Source organism: Xyrauchen texanus, chromosome 6 (genome assembly GCF_025860055.1).
Source record: "Xyrauchen texanus isolate HMW12.3.18 chromosome 6, RBS_HiC_50CHRs, whole genome shotgun sequence".
NCBI lineage: Eukaryota > Metazoa > Chordata > Actinopteri > Cypriniformes > Catostomidae > Xyrauchen > Xyrauchen texanus.
In genome coordinates, this window is record NC_068281.1 from 5,629,666 (window position 1) to 5,646,284 (window position 16,619).

General features: G+C 37.1%; 2 protein-coding genes across 2 annotated transcripts; one reads left to right on the forward strand and one right to left on the reverse strand.

Moving 5' to 3' along the window:
- Window positions 1-1,422: 1,422 nt before the first annotated feature.
- LOC127645099 (cytochrome c oxidase assembly factor 1 homolog) lies at window positions 1,423-4,266 on the reverse strand. The gene is made up of 5 exons (XM_052128628.1): window positions 4,024-4,266; window positions 2,619-2,765; window positions 2,368-2,519; window positions 1,992-2,068; window positions 1,423-1,866 (listed from the first exon to the last, which is right to left on the reverse strand). The coding sequence occupies exons 2-5, from the start codon at window positions 2,710-2,712 to the stop codon at window positions 1,785-1,787; spliced, it is 405 nt and encodes a 134-aa protein (XP_051984588.1). The 5' UTR covers window positions 2,713-2,765; window positions 4,024-4,266; the 3' UTR covers window positions 1,423-1,784.
- A 38-nt stretch (window positions 4,267-4,304) lies between these two features.
- Window positions 4,305-16,589, forward strand: blvra (biliverdin reductase A). Its single transcript, XM_052128618.1, has 7 exons — window positions 4,305-4,454; window positions 5,987-6,110; window positions 9,028-9,147; window positions 9,253-9,350; window positions 9,549-9,656; window positions 10,011-10,179; window positions 12,983-16,589. The coding sequence occupies exons 2-7, from the start codon at window positions 5,992-5,994 to the stop codon at window positions 13,245-13,247; spliced, it is 879 nt and encodes a 292-aa protein (XP_051984578.1). The 5' UTR covers window positions 4,305-4,454; window positions 5,987-5,991; the 3' UTR covers window positions 13,248-16,589.
- The last annotated feature ends 30 nt before the right edge of the window (window positions 16,590-16,619 follow it).

Sequence of the window (16,619 nt, forward strand, 5' to 3'; positions counted from 1 at the left end):
AATGTGGAGAAAATGCATTTATATTACTGTACCTATCCCAATTTAGAAATGATACAATGTATATGACATGTGTACAGATTATCTATGTATGATCTAAATTTAAAAAACGTGATGCATCAGTTCAACAACAAATTATTCCTCTTTTTGCAACATGTCTTCATTGTATTTACATCATCCTAGTTCAAAAATGTGTTTATGAAATGTATATTACTATGCATAATTGGTTGGAATTCTAAGAAATGTAAAAAACAATATATATATATATATATATATATATATATATATATATATATATATATATATATATATATATATATGTGTATATGTTTTTTTTTTTTTTTTTGTGTTTTGGAATTTATCAAAAACGTCAACACTCGCAGCACTCTGGGAATGTGACAGAAATTAAGAGAATGTTCTGGAATATTACTGCCTATTTAAAAACATTAAAATGTGCTTTAAAAACGTACTGGAAAATGCTGAAAGATTTGGCTCCTGCTTTCACCTCATACACGTACACTAGCCTGTCTTTTTACACTTTTAAACGATCGTTTAAACGATCTCTTTCGAGAAAGAAAAGATGGAGGGAATGTACAAATATTTTGAATTGTGTATTGCGTTCACTCATAGCGCCCCCCTCAGGCTGAGCTCTGTATCCACAGCATCACACTGTTAACGAATGTCAATAAACAACCATTTTCTAATGCATCACCTGACTGTACTTGCACAAAATCAGTCGGAAAAGGTTAGAAATCTTATTAAATCTGCGAAATTTTACACAAAACTTGTGATGGGGTCAAAAAAAAAAAAACCTATGGAATATTTTGCCAATATTGACACGAGGAGGGGTTTATATTAGAGGTGAATTAGCGAATGTATTATACTGATATCTAAGGTGGTGGAAAAGGCTGATAACCGATTAATTGGTCGATAGTTTTAAAAAATATGATTGATATATATATGGGAATTTTTATGTACATTCATAGAGGATTCAAGAGTACAAAATGAATAGAGTCCCAGATGCAGTTTATGTTCAACCACAATCCCAATAATAAAGATTTGGTACATAACAGGACTTTTAAATATAAACAAGCCAGAAAAACACGGTAACTCTTATTCTAAAATGATGGAGACCACATTATAATGGTCTATTTTAAATACTATCCAAAATAAGCTTTTGATAGGAAAGCTTCATCACCAGATGAAGGGTTATATATACACCAATCAGCCACAACAATAAAACCACATAACTGGTAAACTGGTAATCAGAAGGTTGCTGGTTCAATTCCCACAGCCACCACCATTGTGTCCTTGAGCAAGACACTTAACTCCAGGTTGCTCCAGGGGGATTGTCCCTGTAATAAGGGCTCTGTAAATCGCTTTGGATTAAAGCGTCTGCCAAATGTATAAATGTAAATGTAAATAATGCTTTCATTTATATCAGCAAAAATTTATTTTGTGAAGCACATAACAGCAAAAATGTACAAAACAAATCATGCACATCTAATTCCTCCAAGCCGTTCCAAGATAATATTTTTAATGCCACACTTTTTTAAATCCAAAAAACAAACATATAATAAATTAGAACAAAATAATCATTTAAACACAGACTACTTGATTGTGTACAGTATTTGAACCAATGTATAGTATTTGTATTTACTGTGTGTAAACCATATTAACAGAAGTGCACAAAGACTTTGCTAGCAATCACTTTAGAAAGAACTGTCTCCCATTCCTTGTGCAAATGTTCTCTATTTTAATCACTGATGCAATACTTCCTCATGAAGCTACTCTTTAGATTCAGTCTTGTTGAAAATCTCGATGGTCTCACCATCTCTCAGCTTCAAGAACACATGCTGAAGTTGCCATCTAGTGACAAAACAGGTTGAGACTATTAGTAATAACATATACAAGATTACTTATCAATTAGGACAGTACTACATTGCTTTGTGAGTTTAAAAACAAAACATTTTACGACAGTAAAAACCGGGTACCTGTTCATGAGAGTGTCTCTCGTGGATGTTGTGTAGAGGTAACCACCTGTCTTTGGGCCGGTAACGGGGATCTTTATCTATGATGGACAAATATGAGGATTAATATAATGCTGACTAGGCGTAGAGCAACTGTGCATGTCCAGTTTCATTTCTCTTTGACTAGAATACCCTTAAAACTGTTTCGTAGAGCCAAGCTGGTTTTTGGAACATGATAGCTGATTAATTGCTGATCCAGACAAAGTGGTCTATACCAGTTCTAACCAGCTTAACCAAAATGTTCTAACATATTGATTTTCCACTGGCAGGTAGTCCAGCAAATCAACCATCTAGAGAAGCTAAAAACCATTCAAAACCAGCCCTGCTGTTAAACCCTGACCTGAGCAATGCTGTGATCCATGCGGTTGTGTCTGTCAGATAAATGGATGTTGTGGATCTTCAGAGGAGGAGCGCCCAGACTGGCCATGGCTGTAGAATTATTGTTTAGCTGTTCCAGGGTGAGACGGTAGTACTCTGCTTTAGCAAAATTCTCTGAAAGAGACAGAAGAAACGTGTGGATCATTTGTAAAACACTATTCAACAGGTAGAGTAACATGACCTCTAGTGAATGCACCTGTGGTGAGGACTCACTCTGCATGAGGTAATACATCATAGCACAGCCGCCGCCGGTCACTACGGTGATGAACAAAGTCATCTGCTGCAAGAGACTGGTCGATCGACTCATCTTTACTTCAGCTGGAGAAACCCTTTAATGGAAAACTTAATGGAAATAGGCACCTTTAAAAAAAAAACAGTGATACTGATGAGTTCTAATAATCTCGAAAATACAAACTGGGTGTAACTGGCCTTACAAATAAGTTATGTGGCAGTACAAGATGGTATTATTACCCTGGTCCTTTGGTATATACAGTGGCTCCAAAAAACATTTGGACACTTAAAGGGATAGTTCACCAAAAATGAAAATTCTCTCATCATTTACTCACCCTCATACCATCCCAAATGTGTGACTTACTTTCTTCTGCAGAACACAAATGATGATTTTTAGAAGAATATCTCAGCTCTGTTGGTCCATTCAATGCAAGTGAATGGTGGTCAGAACTTTGAAGCTCCAAAAAGCACATAAAGGCAGCATAAATGTAATCCATACCACTACAGTGGTTAAATACATATCTTTAGAAGTTATATGATAGGTGTGGGTGAGAAACAGATCAATATTTAAGTCCCCATTTATTTATTTTTACTATAGATTCTCCTCCCTGCTCAGTAGGTGGCAATATGCACGAAGAATGCCAGTCAACAAAAATAAAAGAAGATTAAATATTTGAAAGCAAGGAAGAATGTGAAAGTGGAGATTTATAGTAAAAAAAAAGACTTAAATATTGATCCGTTTCTCACCCGCACCACACCTGGAGCCATATGGATTACTCTTAAGCTGCCTTTATGTGTGTTTTTTTAGCTTTGAAGTTTTGGTCACCATTCACCTGCATTGTATGGACCTCCAGAGCAGAGATATTCTTCCAAAACTCTTTAATTTGTGTTCTGAAGAAGATAGAAACTCATACACATCTGGGATGGCATCTATCCCTTTAATATATTGTTTTATTACTTAAAACCTAACAAATGTCTTTATGTGAATTGCTTTGCTTAAAAAACGTGTTCTTGAACTGGCTTTCTTTAAAATAACATCATTTTATTTGACATTTTGTTATCTAATGCAATCATTTATTGAAGTCATTACGTCACCCCTGAGTCCAAATACATTTTGGAGCCAATTTTGCATGGTATTGAATAACTACCATATTCATATACCATGGTACATGTTCATCCTTTAAAGAATATCATGATACATATCTTAAACATGGTATTGCCATGATGCATAGTACTGATACCATGGTACTTTTATGCATTATTGTGTCCCTATCCCCTTTCTAAAGTCATACTCCTATAAATTCACTAGCATTGCTACAGTAGCTTTTTATCTCTTGTATTCTTTCATCGATTTCAAGAGTCGCTTTTAACACTCTTAACAACTCACCGTTCACATTGATTTATTCTATAGGACACAAACATCCGTGTGAGAAGCACGCGGCCATCTTTTTTTCACTTCGACAAACTGAATATAATTGAAAAAACCCGTTGAACCAATCGGTTAAATTATGCGATATACTGTCGTACAAAGACAATATGTGTGCATAGAGTTAATAAGTCGTTATTTAACCGAGAATGTGTTTATTTATTTCCCTCATTTAAATCATCGCACAAACACGTGCGACCAGTAGCGCATGACGTCAGACGCATAACGCACGCACGCACGCACGCGGCGTTACGAAAATAGAGTTATAAAAGTTCTTGCCAGTAACCATCGACTGCAAGCAAGTCACTGTAGATTACCATTCATCACTCTCATTTCACTCACTGCAGATGCGATTGCGATCCACACGAAAGGCTCGTAGAGGACTCTCAGACGTGAGCACATTGATATATTACATTTACAAGCATGAATGTGTGAAGAAAGAACATTATTATGATGTTGTGTAATCTGACATGCGTACGTTTTTCGCACGTTTTGTTAAGCGCGCGACAGGACGCTTTCAATTAAAGTGACACTTATGGTGAATTAGTCTGCACGCGTTAGTTAGTAACCTTTATTTTAGTAGGATGTTTTTCCTGTGAGTGACTTGGCAAATAAGGCAGCAAAAACACAATGACAAACAATATGCAACACACACACATTAAAAAAAAAAATGCGTATATATGACAGATAGATATATAGAAAGATATATATATATATATAAAGATGGACATTAGATTACAACAACAACTAAATGACAAATAAATGAAGCCGAGGACAAAACTAAATAAAGGCAAAGGCAAATATCGCAAAGGCAGTTTCCAATATGAATACACTACACAATTTATTTTATATTTGGTATTGCATATATTCAGTGGTGTAAAAACATTTATAAATGAAAATATCATATTTTTATTTATTTTATTTTTTTTTACTTTCGTTGTATAATGTACATTTTGGCTTAAATGGTTATCCAAAAGAAGATTTTTTTTATTTAATTTAATTAATCGGATTACATATTTGACTAAATTTCATGCTCATAAATGCAAATTCACTAATACAAAAACCCCCAACTTTATTTTTTTTTTTTTACCAAGTGAAGTAAAGCTGTGCATTGATGAGATTAGACACTCTTTAAATTAAAAAGCTGTAAAGACCTTTATTTATTTGTGAGGTTTACAAAGTATTTATTATATATATATTACCTTTCCCTGACACTTTTGTCTATTCCTTTTTATTTATATATTTTGTTTTAAATGTAATTTTTACACGTCCTACTGTATAATGTTTAATATTTGTAATTACACCAAAAAAGTATAATGCTGAAGATTGATTAAAACAATACAGAATTTACTCTATACGATTCTAATTAAAATTATATAAATGTAAAAAAAATCATGAATCAGACCTGCAAATGCACCCAAAATACAGTAACCGAAATAATGTTTCTTTTCTGACATGCATTTTGTAGTAGTTTATTGTTAGTCACACACTCATCAGACTTGAAGTGTTATTGGAAACAAACCATACCTTGTTACATCTGATATAATGCAAGCCTTTATCAGGAAGGCACATGCATGCACACACACCAAGAACACCACGTGCAACTCAGCAAAATTTATTCTTGCTCAGCACAGTTAGAAGTTTGTTGCACTGTCATGTTTATGCCTTTGTATTGACTTGTCATGGATAGAAACAGCGCAGAAGTGGATTGCTTTAATCCAGGCTTGCTTTAACCCTGACATATTTGTTTAGTTGTGAATGCACAATTTATCATGTTGGGTTTGAATGGAGACATTGTTAAAGCGGTCATATATTTGATTCTTCCTAATTACTATGCACAAGTTAAATCAAGTTCAGACCAAACTCTCTTTAATGTGACATGTCTGGCTCACTTCACATGTAATTTAATGCGGTTTTCCTGCAGGAATCATGTTTGGCTCAGTGGTTGTGGGTATAGGCATCGCAGGATGTGTAAGAATGCGAGATTTACTGGCTCCTTTACCATCAAGTGCTGCGGAAAATCTCATCATCAAAGGATTTGTCTCCAGGTCAGTGCATAATGATTCAATTGTTATTGCAGACATTATGTTATACATATTAAGCTGGCTTTGAACATATAACTACATGCATATACCCCACAGAGTTTGACACGTCCCTCCTTTTCTTAAAAAGATAAATAAAAGAAGCAAAAATCAAGGTTACAGTGAGACACTTACAATGTAAGTGAACAGGGCCAATATTTGGAGGGTTTAAAAGGCAGAAATGTGAAGCTTACAATTTTATAAAAGCACTTGCATTAATTCTTGTGTATCACTTAAGTTTTTGAAATCATAATTTTTACAGTCGTTTTAGGGTTTTAAGGTTTGCAACGTTACATCGTCATGGCTTCAAAGTTTTAAAATTGGATATAACTTTACAGAGAAAAGGTTAGTAAGCGATTTTATCATACTGAAATCATGTTAACATGAATATTGTTCATGTCTTGTAGCTATAATTTTTAAACAGGAAGTATTTTAACTTTTGCAGATTGGCCCCCATTCACTTCCATTGTAAGTGCCTCATTGTAAGTGTAAATCCTGGTGCACACTGAATGATTTTGGCCACGATTCTGCCATCTGAGACAAATTTCAGTAATCCTAAAGGATTTCTGTCGTCGCAGGGCAAAATCGGCAATCTCACAACGTTCAGTGTGACATTCCCTGACGGCTGATTAATAGCCTTTGCGATGATCTTCAGCCTCAGAAGAATTTCTGGCAGTGTCTGAAATTTAGCATCGTAACCATATAGTGTGACTGCTATTATTCCTGCCAGAGGAGATATTCCACTCCTCTCTCACACCCGAAAGAAACCTGCTCCACATTTGCACCACCATGACAGTTATCCAGTTATCACTCAAATTAAAACAATGTAATGTGGTGTAACTGTCCAGAGACAGTAAAATAAATCTCCAACCAATAAGCTCTAGTGCCCAGTGGTCAATGGATGTAAAAAGGAAGTCCTGCCTTACAGGTAAAAGAGCCAATCACCTTTTAGATCCAGATAATTCCTGTCAATCATCTTGAGAAAATTGAATTTTTTAGCATAATTTGAGTTAGAGAAGCACAGTTTAGGATACCAGCGTTACACTGCTGATTTGAAGTATGTTCTTTGATCGTAATCTTGACCAACCGTTTTTGAGATTTCTGTTTTCCACCTTTAAAGTACATAGAAGCTGCACTGTCATGATTGTAAATAGTCTCCCGGGAGCATTCCAAAGATGGCTTCCAGTGGACTGACTTACTTTGTTGTCATGTGACAGAAGAGGAACAGTTTAGACCCTTGTCTTTTTGTAGTAAAAAAAAGATAAAATGTCATTAAATGTCATTGTTTTGACGTTTTTATGAAAAGACACTGTAAAGGGATTAATGGGAAGGAGGAGGCGAGAACCGGCTTGACAATATAAATAATAGTTTAATGAAGAACTATACAAACAAGACAAACACACAAAGGTGTCGGACAGCTGTTCATAAATCTCTCTCTCTGTCCCACCGCAGTCTCCAGTCGGCCTTTATCCCTCTCTGAGGCTTGATTAGCCTGATTAGGGTTTGGGTGTGTAGCATCATGACCTGACCCCACCCTCCGCCCTGTTACATTCCTCCCTCGTTCTCTCAGGCCGGAGAGCCCCTGGCATGACATACACCCCCCCCCCCCCCTTTCCCTGGGGAGGGGCGTTCCTAACTAACAAATTAACAAAAACATTTTAAAAAAGAGAGGGAAAGGCCAACACGGGGAGAGAGAGAGAGAGAGAGAGAGAGAAAAAAAACACTTACTCGCCGGTTCTCCGATATGCCGTAGCTTGGTCCTCGGCAGCAACTCCACCCTCTAATGGACGACAGACAATCCTCCCCGGATGGATCGGAGACAGACCTCCGGCCCCTGGCGGATGGAATGCCCCGCCATGTTTTTGGTGGATGGTAGGGGTCTCCCCCGCCCCTGGTAGCGGTAACTGTTCCTCCGCTTCCAGGAGCCGGGCTCCTCTGGCGGATGGCCACGGCTGCTCCGTTGGGGTGGATGGACTCTACTATGGCGTATCCCTCCTCCTTCCCGGATTTCGGCACCAGTGTAAAGGGATTGATGGAAAGGAGGCGGCGAGAACTTGACAATATAAATAATATTTTAATAAGGAACTTAAACAAAAAGACAAACACACAAAGGTGTCGGACAGCTGCCCATAAATCTCTCTCTCTGTCCCACTGCAGTCTCCAGTCGGCCTTTATCCCTCTCTGAGGCTTGATTAGCCTGATTAGGGGCCGGGTGTGTAGCATCATGACCTGGCCCCGCCCTATGCCTTGTCACAGTCACACTTTGTTCTGGTCATTTGGTGTAACCCTTAGAAAACTTCTTGATATTCTTGACTCAAAAATAATATTTGTAAAAAAAAAATTAAAAAAAAAACACTTTTGAGGGATTTTTTTTTTAAATTAACGAGTAAGTTGCAAAAGTAGTTTTCAAAAATGTGTGAAACCAACATGAACTAAAAGATAACATTTCTACAAACATGATGTGTTTTAAACTAGGTTTTTAAAAAATGTATCACCTCGGACAACCATTTTTGTCAATGGCCCATATGTTAAACATCAAATATGTTTAGAGTGGATGTAGTTTTTGCCATGTCACACTGAATTTTCTCTTGCATTGTGGACTGACAAATTACTAAAACGATTACATCATGCCTGGTTAGGAGGTAATAGGCATGACCTGGGCTGTGCTACCCAAAAGCATCGCAAGCTTAAGTTGATCGTAGAGACCATTGGCGCCAATGGTTTCTACGATCTACTTGGCTTACGATGCTTTTGTGAAACAGCCTTGAGGAGTTACACATGGTGCAAAAACACAGTAGTGACAATATAATCGCATGTCCATAAATTATATATGTAAATGATTACAGTATATGTTGTGTATGTTGGTTCTTTTGGCTCTCTGTAGGAGGAGCCTTGAAGATCAGCAGGGAGTGAAACAGATCTCCATGACAGAGGCGTTAAACATGGAAGACATCCAGGTGGCTTTTATATGCACTGAAAACAAGAACCATGAAGAGCACATCAGGTGACACTCACAGACTGTCTCCTCATGAGTGATCATTTTCTCACTGTGCAGAAATGGTTGTGTTTGGGTGTATTTAAAATTAGCCTCTCATCTGCTTGATCTCAGACAGTTCTTGGAGGCGGGAAAGCATGTGTGCGTTGAGTATCCCATGACTCTTAGCCACACATCTGCGGTGGAGCTGTGGGACCTGGCTCAACAGAAGGGTGAGCAGCTGTCTTGGTCCATGTTGATATATTATGTCGTGATTCGTAATGTTTAGTGTGTGGTGATTCCGAGTTTGCATTTTGCTCAGATAGAAATAATGGAGGGTTTGTTTACCTAACACTAGAGTGCATTTCATGGTGGTGTAATATTATTAATAACATATCAAATCATTATTATTGTTTGAATTGTATTTTTAGGCTTAGTGCTACATGAAGAACATATTGAACTCTTCACCCCTGATTTTAAACAGCTGAAAAAAGACATAGCTGGAAAGATATTAGAGGAAGGAACTCTGCACTTCACAGGTAACGGCAGCACAACACGGCGGAAATTGATTAATCACACTTTTACTTGTGCTGTGGCCGTGACAAGGCACTAGCAACAACAAGATATTGTGTTTGTTGCTTGGTTTACTTTTCTCTTGTTTTGCGGTGGGTAGCTCCACCCACTTTGAAATGTCATTGGATAATCCTGCTGAATATAGCTGTACTTCACACAATAAATATGTTGTGATTGGCTGTAATTTTGCCATTCAAATAATACTTGTTGCTTGAAACTTGTTGTGTGTGGTGAGGTCATGGTTTACAGGTGTCTCCTATATATAAAGAGTTCCAGCAGAATTTTGTTCCATTTTAAGGGTTTGTCCTTATGTTTCTCAGGTGGTCCCATGAAGCCAGATTTCGGGTTCTTGGCTTTCAGTGGCATTGCCAGATTGACCTGGTTGACTGAACTTTTCGGAGAGCTCACAGTTACTGCAGGATCTTTGGTGGATGATAAAGAGAAAAAATACACGAAGATGACGGCACACTTCCTAACCCAACAGCAGAAGTGAGTTCATCCCACCATTTTTGAGAAATTCTAAATGATATACTGTAGATATTATGTGGACATATTACATTAGCAGTTAACTTCTAGGTTACAGATTTAAAACTTTCAGTTAAAAATACAGTATATATGAATGTTTAAATGAAACTGTATTTCAGATGTTGTAACTAGCACACCACAACATTTTTATCATAATTTTTAATCACCGTTTAGCTTTTTGCAGTTCACTTAAATAGTCCTGCGATGTGACAAATTAACTTGTAAAATACATATTCCATGCAGTCTTTCAATGAATATGAGGTCACAAAAGTGGAGTGGAGTGGTGGTGGTGGTGGTGTAGTGGTCTGAAGCACATAACTGGTAAGGTTGCTTGTTCGATCCCCATAACCACCACCATTGTGTCCTTGAGCAAGGCACTAACTCCAGGTTGCTCCAGGGGAATTGTCCCTGTAATAAGGGCACTGTAAGTCGCTTTGGATAAAAGCATCTGCCAAATACATAAATATAAAAGCTGTTTGCATGATAACTAGATTTTCTACATTCACAATTTGTGAGTGCTAGCTTGCTGCTAGTGTGGTTACTAGTCCAAATGCTTGTGGCAGGGGTGTTCCTGGTGGTTACTATGGCATTGTTAGCTAGTTGTTGGGGTGTTCTGGGGCATTTCCAGGATGTTACGAGTGGTTGCTAGCTTGTAGTTGTGGTGTTCCAAATGGTTGCTTTGGTGTTGCTTGCTGGTTGCTAGGGCGTTGCTAGCTTATTGCTAGGGTTTTCTGGATGTTGCAACTAGGACATTGCTTTCTTGTTGTTATGCTGTTCAGAGTGGTTGCTAGAGCATTGCTAGGTTGTTGCCTGGGTGCTCTAGGTGGTTATTAGGGTGTTGCTAACTAGCTGGTCTCTAAGATTTTCTGAGTGGTAGCTAGGGCGTTGCTAGCTGGTTGCTAGTGTGTTCTGGGTGGTTACTAGTACATTGTTAAGCTTGTTAATGGGGTGTTCTGGGTGGTTGCTAGGGCTTTGCTTGCTTGTTGCCAGGATGTTACGAGTGGTTGCTAAGATGTGAGTTTGTTGGTATGGTGTTCGAAGTGGTTGCTAGGGCATTGCTAGCTGGTTGCTAGGGCTTTGCTTTTTTTGTTGCCAGGATGTTACGTGTAGTTGCTAAGATGTTGCAAATTTGTTGGTATGGTGTTCCAAATGGTTGCTAGGGTATTGTTTCCCTGTTACTATGGTGTTCTGGATGGTTTGTAGGGCGTTTCTATGTAGTCATGGTGTTCTGTGTGGTTACTAGGGCATTGCTTGGTTGTCGTTAGGGTGTTCTGAGTGGTTGCTTGATCAACAGCAGTCCAGTTTTTGAGTTGAAATATGCTATGTATGGGACATAGCAGGCCTTTTGACAAATAAAATAATACCGTGGGTCCACGGGTGTCACCTGAGAGAAACATTTTAAATTCTGAAAGGGCCATTTTTATATTTTACTTAAAGTAAGAATCTACTAAGTGTAACAACAAAAAAAGACAATTTACATAACAACAGTGAAGCATTAATAGCTGCTTGCTTAATTTAAGTATAAAGAGGCTTTACTTGCCATCATACCATGATGACTAATCTGATTAATTTGAACAAAATTACAACAAAAACCTGTTTGTTTTGTATGAAAGGCTCGTAACATGCTGATTAATAAATCTAAATCTAGATGGAAAAACGTAATCCACCTTTTTCCTGAATGCTGAAGTTTTCCACGATGTTTTTAACTTCTAGTGTCCAGTGTGTCCTCTTGCATCTGCGTATATTCTTAGCGGGCAATGTAATGTTTAAGGTATTACATTTGTAAAAATTGTCAAAAAACATGCCGATTCTCACAGTCGAGATTACCTATTTTATTTTTAGACAGTGCCTCACCTGAGTGTTTAGATAACATGAAGCGATGGTCCGATGTTAGTTACGTTGATATCATTAATTATTCTGAGTTATGACAGTCAAGTTGAGCCTGAAATTAATTTTTTACACCAAGTAACAAACGGTTGTTGTTTTTCTCTGGATCGCTCGTTTTGGCCGTTTTTTTTCTTGCCGTCTCGAGACCAGAAATACAAAACGGCTATGTGCAGCTTTACTGCTATGTGCATACAACACTATATCATAGTATGTTATGTTTACATTTGGCATTTTTAGAATCTGTCATCTTTTTGCACTACTGTGTACTGGTCGGCGCTGCACTGTCTATTGTCCTGTTAATTTTTTAGTAATTTATTGTACTGTCCCGTACTTTTTGCACACGTTTGCACGTGCACTTTATATAGGTATGTTATTTAGTCTGTGTAGTCTCATGTGGTTCTGTGTTTGTCCTATGTTGTTTTATTTAGCACCATGGTCCTGGAGGAACGTTGTCTTGTCTCACGATACTGTACTAACTGTATATGGTTGAACGACAATAAAAACCACTTGACTTTGACTTGACTTGACTAGAATCATCATGGCGCCGCCCAGTGGTTGGTCAGGAAAACTGTGTATAGTCTAAAGGCGGCATGTTAACTTGTCCTGACACAAACCTGGCTTTGCTGTTAAATAAGGTGGAAATGTGTCATCACAGGTCTTTGAAAAGGGTCCATTGGTTTTGTTCAAATCCAAATCCCTAACCCTATGTATGAGCAATAGTAATAGTCATGGTTGCATTAGCAAACACCACTACCGGTAATTATGACGAGAATTATAAAATGCTGTTTAAAATAGATTTAGATGGATCTCATTACTCCTGTAATTTCACTTTAATTTAATAAGTCTATGCCTTGTGTTTTTGTGTTTCTGTCTGATGCAGACCCCTTACATGGATCGAAGAACGGGGTCCAGGACTGGGAAGAGCCAAGCACATGAATTTTCGCTTTCTGGATTGCACCATTACAGAGCTCCCAGCTGGTCAGAGAGAGCCGGTGGGGCTGTTCATGCAGGATATGGTGCTGTTTGGCAGGAAGCTGCTTGGAGAGGTGCCCGTTGTGGAGCTCCATACGGAGAAGAGGAGGATCCTGCACTGTCTGGAGCTGGCAGACCGGATTCGCCAGCTCAGTGAAAACACTCAGGCCTGAACCTGTGCAGATAAACAGCCTTATCTGCATGTTCACAAATGACCTATTATGGGCATGAGCCATTGTTCAGCTGAAGGTCTTCTGTTGTTGAGTGTAACAAATATTTGATCCAAAAATGAAAGTTCATTCATTTTGTACTCACCTTCATGTTGCTCAAACCCTGCATCTATCCATACAATAAAAGTGGATGGTGGCTGTTAAGCTTCAAAAATGATAAAAAAATAACCATAAAAGTGCGACTTATAAAGTGTGACAATTATTTTTATTGACATAAAAGTGTGACAAATTAGTGATTTAAATTACATACTGCCATATACATGTATAATGCGGGAAATATGGCAACTGTGAAAGAAAATGTGTATTTGGTATTTACGGCATTTTTCACACTGTTTTCTTTGAATCTGAGCATAACTGAGCCAAACCCGTCTGTCACAGGACAGATAGTCTAAGAAACCTAATTTCAGTCATAACTGATAGACAAGTTTTGACAAAAGATTTAGTCGCTGTTTTGCCTTTGCGACTGGATAATTATTTGTCATTTTTGAAGCTTGACAGCCAATGGTCACCATCTACCTTCATTATATAGAAGAGAGCAGCTGGGACATTCAGCTAGATAACTCCTTGTCCGTTCCACGGGACAAGAAAATTATACAGGTTTGCAGCGACATCGTGAGAGATAATTACAACTCTTTTGTTTGCAGGACTATATTCGATTATTTGAGACTTGCAAATATCAATGATTAAAAGATGATTGTGATTAATATCAGCGTAAAATCAAAGTTTTAAGTCCGATTTGGACATTGAATGTAATTCTTTTAAGTATAACTAGTAAATCTGACTAGCTACAGTATATCAGAATATGCAGTAAGAGCACATTCCTTATTCCTAAGTGTGATTTGTAGTGTTACTGATTAACGTTACAAATCTACTGAAAGGGAAAACGTACATAGATCGGCATTTTGTACTTGTGTATCTAATTACAGTACTACTTATGTTTTATTTGGTTACTCTATTCTTGTCATATAGTATGTTGTTTGTTGGTTTCATGCTGTGGCAAAACACTTCTGTGCGCTGTAGGAGAACTCCAGGAAGTGCATATGGGTTGGGGAGTAAGGAAATATAATGGGATTACATATTTAAAATACAAAATATTAGTAACTCTATTCCACTACAGTTACAATTTAAATAATTGGTAATTAGAATTCAGTTACATTCAAAAAGTATTTTGATTACTGAAGAGATTACTTTGCATTTTATTGTCATTTGTTTCATTTAATATTTAGTCCTTTCAGATGGAAAACATTTATACATATAAATGATGTGATCCAAAGTGCATTTGAACAGCGGTGAAACACTTTCTTATGATGTGTTACATTCATACGAGCAGAGAAGAAAGTTTGGAGCAGAAGAAATAGAAATAAACCTTGTGTAAATTGTTAGCTTTACGCTAAGCTAAAATGCTATTTCTTGCCATTTTACATGCACATAATAACAGGCACAATCATATTTATTTATCAAGAAAATTCACAATATATCATAATTTCTTTTTCTAGTAAGACCTTTGATATTAGGGCAAAAATCATATTATTGATAATAATTTTTGTATTGTTTTCCTGTAAAAATATCTAAAAATCCTTAAAACACGATCAGTTTGATTGATCTTGTTTTAGAGGCAACACTGCATAAGATATTTTGGTTTTTCAGAGAATGTATTTTTAACATGTGTATTTTGTCTTACTGTACTGGCAGAGTTTTTATAGTCAAAACACATGAAAAAAATCTACCAGTGCTGAAGAAGTAATCCAAAGTAATTACAATAAGTTACTGACCTTGAATAATCTAGCGGAATGTTACAAATTACATTTTACAGCATGTAATCTGTAGTGGAATACATTTCAAAAGTAACCCTCCCAACCCTGCATATATCATGGTCTACATACAGTCATAAGAAGGAAGGTTCACACTTTATTCTAACCAGTTTACATTCTTCATGGTTTCATATTTGTGCTTTGTGTATTGCTTTTATTACATAACGTAAACTGTGCATGCGTCTTTCTGCATCTCAAAAGTCTGAGTGCTCAAAATCTCACAAAGTGTCCAGGTTATATTTCTCCCCCAAGTTTATTCAAGCATTATATTTTGCATTAATAAAAAAATGAAGCCCATTTTATATTGTTAGTAATGTATAATTATTCATAATTCTCATTCTCTGTAATACAGTAATAAAACTGCTCCTATCCAGACAAATATTTATTTTATAATTAAAAACATGTGCAACATGATATATAAATAGTGATAACATTTTTTTACAAATTATGTGTTGGAGAAAATGTTTAACTGTCATGAAAATAATGTCACAAATGAGTGCGCTTAACCAGACAACGCAAGAGAACCACGTTTACATGAGACTTGAAATCATCATGTTATTGTCTGCTTTCAATGTCAAAACGTAAACACACTTCCCTTGTGCTCATTGGATAAGCCAGTAAGAACGCCGCTAAAAGTGTTTAGATGCAATGCGAAATAGGGGTAACAATGGGCAATAATCTACCTGTGTTGATTGGTTTTTGCTTAAGCCAATTATGACCTCACCCCCTAAATGAAATCAGCAAGAGTGCACTTTTAAAATGGAAGTTCGGTCTTGATTACCGGCTTCACTAGCTGTGATCTTTAAAGTCTCTGGAATGTCTGAGAATGGAAGTACTGGTGTGCAGTGACATGATTTCTCACACATCGAGTCCATATATGCACACAAACCTTCATCATGTCGTCATCATCATCATGCTTGTTAAAAAGGACATAACATCCCCAACATGGTTATGACAATAATGCAACGAAAATGTAAAAGGCAGAAAAAGGCCTGCATGAATTACAATGTATAGTTTACAGCCAATGGTCAGTAACGGTGCCAATCTAAAAGGGATAGTTCACCCCAAAATGAAAAATTCTTTAATTTACTCGCCCTCATGCCATTTCAGATGTGTATGACTTGCTTTCATATGCAGAACACAAAAAACTTTAGAATATCTCAGCTCTGTAGGTCCATACAATGCAAGTGAATAAGGGCCATAAATTTGATGATCCAAAAAGGCAGCATAAAAGTAATCCATATGATGGTTTAATCCATGTCTTCATAAACAATATGATAGGTGTGGGTGAGAAACAGATCAATAGTCCTTTTTTTACTATAAATCTCCTCTTTCACTTCCTTTGTTTTTGGCGATTCACATTCTTCGTGCATATCGCTACCAACTGGGCAGGGAGGAAAATTTGTAGTAAAAAAGTACTTTGAGCCATTTTTCACCCACACATATCATATCGCTTCTGAAGACATGGTTTTAACCACTGGAGTTGTATGGTTTACATTATGTG

Coding starts and splice junctions, on each gene's coding strand:
- LOC127645099 (XM_052128628.1), bottom strand. CDS start 2,712: ATGAGTCGATCGACCAGTCTCTTGCAGCAGATGACTTTGTTCATCACC. Junction 2,069..2,367: donor TGGATCACAGCATTGCTCAG/GTCAGGGTTTAA, acceptor TGTCCATCATAG/ATAAAGATCCCCGTTACCGG. Junction 1,867..1,991: donor AGAGACACTCTCATGAACAG/GTACCCGGTTTT, acceptor TTTTGTCACTAG/ATGGCAACTTCAGCATGTGT.
- blvra (XM_052128618.1), top strand. CDS start 5,992: ATGTTTGGCTCAGTGGTTGTGGGTATAGGCATCGCAGGATGTGTAAGA. Junction 9,657..10,010: donor AGGAACTCTGCACTTCACAG/GTAACGGCAGCA, acceptor TATGTTTCTCAG/GTGGTCCCATGAAGCCAGAT. Junction 10,180..12,982: donor TTCCTAACCCAACAGCAGAA/GTGAGTTCATCC, acceptor TGTCTGATGCAG/ACCCCTTACATGGATCGAAG.